Below are 4904 nucleotides of genomic sequence, written 5' to 3'. Positions count from 1 at the left end.
CACAGGAACCTGTGGCTTCCTCTCTTTCTCTCCCTGTTCTCAGCTTCAAGGTCACTTGCTGCTGCAATGAACTCCAACCTGTGTTTTAACTGGCAGTATTCCCAGGGCAGATGACAATAGCTCAGCATCCTGTTCTCCCCGTCCCTACTAAACACCCCAAGTGTTTTAAAATAATAGTCACACAAATGTCTCACACATTCCATCTCATTTTACCACACCAATTGTATGAAGAACACTTTTATCTGCTTTTTTTTTTTTCTGGTACAAAGAATTGAACCTAGAGCCTGGTGTTTTTTGTTGTTGTTTTGTTTTGTTTTGCATTTACTCTATCACTCTACCTCTGGCCTTTAAAAAACAAATTTTTTTGGCGGGGGGTGGGGGAGATCCTGGGGTTTGAACTTAAGGCCTCATACTTGATAGCTAAGCAATCTTCCACTAGAGCTTTGTCCTAGCTCCTTTTGCTTTTAGGTATCTTTTTTTTTTTCTTTTAATTAATTTACTTTGGGCTAGGAATGTGGCTTAGTGGTAGAGTGCTTGCCTAGCCTGCAAGAAACCCTTGGTTTGATTCCTCAGTGCTACATAACAGAAAAGGCTCAAGTGGTAGAGTGCTGGCATTGAGCACAGAGGGCCTCAGGAACAGAATCCAGACCCTGAGTTCAAGCCCCACGACTGACCAAAAACATTAAAAAAAAATAATTTACTGGGGGCTGGGAGTTTGGCCTAGTGTTAGAGTGCTTGTCTAGCATGCACAAAGACCCGGGCTCAATTCCTCAGTACCACATATGTAGAAAAAAGCCAGAAATGATGCTGTGGCTCAAGTGGTAGAGCTCTAGTCTTGAGAAAACCCAAGGACAGTGCTCAGGCCCTGAGCTCAAGCCCAGGACTAGCAAAAACAAAAATAATAATAATTTACTTTATTGTTGTTGTAGAGGTGATAAAGGGATTTCAATTACATGAATCAGGTAATGAGTACATGAGTACATTTCCTTTCCTACAGTGTCTTCTGTTCCCTCCTTCTATCCTAGTCCCTCTCTCCCATTTCTTTTTTTTTTTTTTTGCCAGTCCTGGGCTTGAGCTCAGGGCTTGAGCACTGTCCTTGGACTTTCTCCAGGCTAGAGCTCTACCACTTGAGCCTCAGCACCACTTCCGGCTTTTTTGTATGTATGTGGTACCGAGGAATCGAACCCGGGTCTTCATGCATGCTAGGCAAGCACTCTACACTAGGCCAAACTCCTGGCCCTCTCTCCCATTTCTAACCATGAATTGTATAGTTCACTTTCATCATTCCTCAATACCACATAAACACAAAAAGCCAAAAGTGGTACTGTGGCTCAAGTAGTAGAGTGCTAGCCTTGAGCAAAAGAAGCTCAAGGGCAGTGCCCAGGTCCTCAGTTCAAGTCCCAGGACTGGCAAAAAAGAAAGAGAAAAAAGACCCCAGTGACCCAAAGAAGCCTAGATGAGCCTTGTCTAGAGAATGGACTCCGCAGTATAGGATTTCTAGCTTGGTTCTTGTCATCCCTGAAATAGGGAATTTCCAGGATGGAGACTGTTTACACACACACACACACACACACACACACACACACACACACACACACACATCCCTTCTGTACAGTGCCCCTCCTATCATCAGTCTTGCCCAACAAGGAAGTTGTAGGCGGTTCTAGCTACACCCTTCCCTCTGAGGCGTTCATGTGGGCTGGGCTCCTGACAGGCCCCAGAGAAACATTCAGTCCTGAGCCTCCAGCTGAGAACTTGTGTCTGAGAGCCTGTGTCTGGTGGGGGCACTTTGCTGGTCCCTCTGCTCAGCACCACCAACTTCTGATGTTCTGCAATGCCCACACTCAATTCTTCCGCCCCTTTGCCTACGTTCTTCTGGATCAACGCGTCTGGAGGCAGCGTGCTGAGTGCTGATGATGCGGCCATGCCTGTTGAATTCCTCACCCTGCGGGTCATTGTGGCTCTGGCCTATGGGCTTGTGGGGGCCATTGGCTTGCTTGGAAATTTGGCTGTGCTCTGGGTCCTGGGGAACTGTCACCGACGAGCTTCCAGCACCCCTTCAGACACATTTGTCTTCAACCTGGCACTGTCAGATCTCGGGCTGGCCCTCACTCTGCCCTTCTGGGCGGCTGAGTCGGCACTGGATTTCCACTGGCCCTTTGGAAGCGCCCTCTGCAAGGTAGTCCTGACAGCCACTGTCCTCAACGTCTATGCCAGCATCTTCCTCATCACAGCACTGAGCGTTGCCCGCTACTGGGTAGTGGCCATGGCGGCGGGGCCAGGCAGTCATTTCTCTCTCTTCTGGGCCCGGGTGTCCACCCTGGCAGTATGGGTGGCAGCTGCTCTGGTGACAGCCCCCACAGCTATCTTTGGGGCTGAGGGTGAGGTGTGGGGCGTGCGTCTCTGCCTGCTGCGCTTCCCCAGCAAGTATTGGCTTGGGGCCTACCAGCTGCAGAGGGTGGTCCTGGCCTTTGTGGTCCCCTTAGGCATCATTACCACCAGCTACCTGCTGCTGCTGGCATTTCTGCGGCAGAGGCAGCGACGGAGGCAAGACAGCAAAGTCATAGCCCGCTCTGTCTGTATCTTGGTGGCTTCTTTCTTCCTCTGTTGGTTCCCCAACTATGTGGTCACAATTTGGGGTATCCTGGTGAAGTTTGACCTGGTGCCTTGGGACAGTACTTTCTACATCATCCATACCTACGTCTTCCCTGTCACCACCTGCTTGGCTCATAGCAACAGTTGCCTCAACCCTGTGCTCTACTGTCTGCTACGACGGGAGCCCCGGAAGGCTCTGGCAGACACCTTCAGGGATCTTCGATCAAGGCTGTGGCCCCAGGGCCAGGGCTGGGTGGAACCAGTGGCCTTAAAGCAGGTAGGCAGGCGATGGGTAGCAAGCATCCCCCGGGAGAGTGGCCCTTCCACCACACTCATGAGCATGAGATGAAATAAGTGTTCTAATATTAGAATCCCCAACAGTCACTAGAATCTGAGTGCTAGCACATGGGTAAAGAGAGCAGGCTAAGCACTCTCTTCCCGGATCTGCCAGGCACAGGCAGATCCCACCCATCCGAGGGAGAGGCAGCCCTCCATACGGCTGCAGTGTCCCCAAGGCAAGTCGGACCCACTGAGCACCAACTCTGGTTATGATAGAATGGGGAGGCCAGGGCCTGGAGCAGGGCTGGGTATGGCACTCTTTGAAGATGGCAAAGAAGAGGAACTGAGAATAAACCTCTAGATTATTCACAAACTGTCTTGACCTTTTATGCCAACACCACCTCAAGTTCAGTGTGGGATAATTTTCTGCCATATTTCTGCTTATAGAGATCTTTAGGAACTTTTTCCTTAGGTGTCTAATGGATCAAAAGTCAGTGCCTATCTCCCTGTTTGTCCTCCTGTATCCCTCATCCCTAAATAGGGTGTCCCTTATCCTTCTCCAATACCCTGACTTCAAATGCACTCTTCCTCTGTACTTTCCTTTTTTTCTTATAATTTTGGGTTCTCACAGAAATGTGATTCCAGCCAGGCAGTAGTAGCTCACGCCTAAATCTTAGTTAATCAGGAGGCTGAGACCTGAGGACCATGGTTCAATGCCAGCCCAGGCAGGAAAGTCTATGAAACTCTTACCTTTTATTCACCAGATTAATCACCAGAAACTGTGGTTTTCTGTTGCTCAAAGTGCTAGCCTTGAGAAAAAGAACTCAGTCAGATACATCATCCAGGCCTTGAGTTCAAGCTCGACAACAAAAAAAAAAAAAAAAAAAAAGGGAAGGAAGGAAGGAAGGAAAGAAGAAACATGAAAACATGATACTAGCGGAGATCTGTCTCCAAAGCTGTAGTCCCTGGAAGGGAGATGGCTGGTGTTAGGCTGTAAAGCAATAATGCTGATTTGAGTGTCTCTACTTAAATTAGGATTTGGAGAGAGAAAATAACAAATTAAAGACGTAGGTGGTGTGATATTAAAAGGAGTTGAGTGGCTGAAGGTGGGGGAGCAGGAAAATGGAAACCAGAGAAAGCAGTATTTTTTCCCAGTGCTCAGTTCTGAGCATCCAGAGTCAGAACACTGGATTTGTTCCTTGACCTCAAGAAAGTTTCTTTACCTCTGTGTATATGAGTTTTCTAACTTATGAAAAGGACTATTAAGAAATCACATATCTGAAATTTACATCTAGCTATTTTCTCATCTTATGTATAATGTAGGCAGACATGGGGAGAGGAAGGAAATAGTGTAACTGAAAGGTAGAGGGCTGAAGAAGCCTTGAATCTTCTCTGGGTTATCATTATCTTTTAGCCTGGGCCTTGAGTTCAGTGCCTGAGCACTGTCCTTGGACTTTCTCAAGGCTAGAGCTCTACCACTTGAGCCTCAGCACCACTTCCGGATTTTTTCTATGTATGTGGTACTGAGGAATTGAACCCGGGTCTTTGTGCATGCTAGGCAAGCACTTTAACCACTAGGCCAAACTCCCAGTCCCACTGCTTCTTTTTCTCCCCCCAAAAAACATCAATGATAAGCAGCCTCTGGAAAGAAGCAGTTCCGGCTTGTATGTTATCTCCTTTTCCTTTGCAACAAGGTCTCTGGTGTGCCTTGCAGTTTGACATTGGCCAGTCAAGGTTCTAGAGCAGCAGTATATCCTCCGGAGGGGAGGCTACAACGCCCTAGCTGCTCCTGGCTTTGGTTCCAACTCAGTTGCTGAGCAGAAGCCCTGAAGAGCCACCAATGCACAACGTAATAGGCAAGGGAAAGATTTAATTAGGCTCTTGATGTTCAATTTCCTCTTTTTGATAATATTTAAACGAGTTCCAAATTTTCAGGTCTGTTCCCATCCAATTCAGGAAGATGGAAAATCCTCCCACGCCTAAGCACCCTCTTTTCAACCCCCAGCAGCTCTTCTGCTGTCCTAGGCCAG

At 48.0% G+C, this 4904-nt stretch overlaps 1 protein-coding gene across 1 annotated transcript; it reads left to right on the top strand.

Moving 5' to 3' along the window:
- The first annotated feature begins 1834 nt into the window (after positions 1 to 1834).
- Positions 1835 to 3298, top strand: Rxfp4 (relaxin family peptide/INSL5 receptor 4). Its single transcript, XM_090339854.1, has one exon. It carries the CDS (start codon positions 1835 to 1837, stop codon positions 2942 to 2944), a length of 1110 nt encoding a protein of 369 aa, XP_090195980.1. The 3' UTR covers positions 2945 to 3298.
- The last annotated feature ends 1606 nt before the right edge of the window (positions 3299 to 4904 follow it).

The sequence above is a fragment of the Megascapheus bottae genome, chromosome 10, assembly GCF_031878675.1.
Source record: "Megascapheus bottae isolate mThoBot1 chromosome 10, mThoBot2.hap1, whole genome shotgun sequence".
NCBI classification, from domain to species: Eukaryota; Metazoa; Chordata; class Mammalia; order Rodentia; family Geomyidae; genus Megascapheus; species Megascapheus bottae.
The sequence above is the reverse complement of the archived record's forward strand: the minus strand, read 5'-3'. Positions and strand labels throughout refer to the sequence as shown.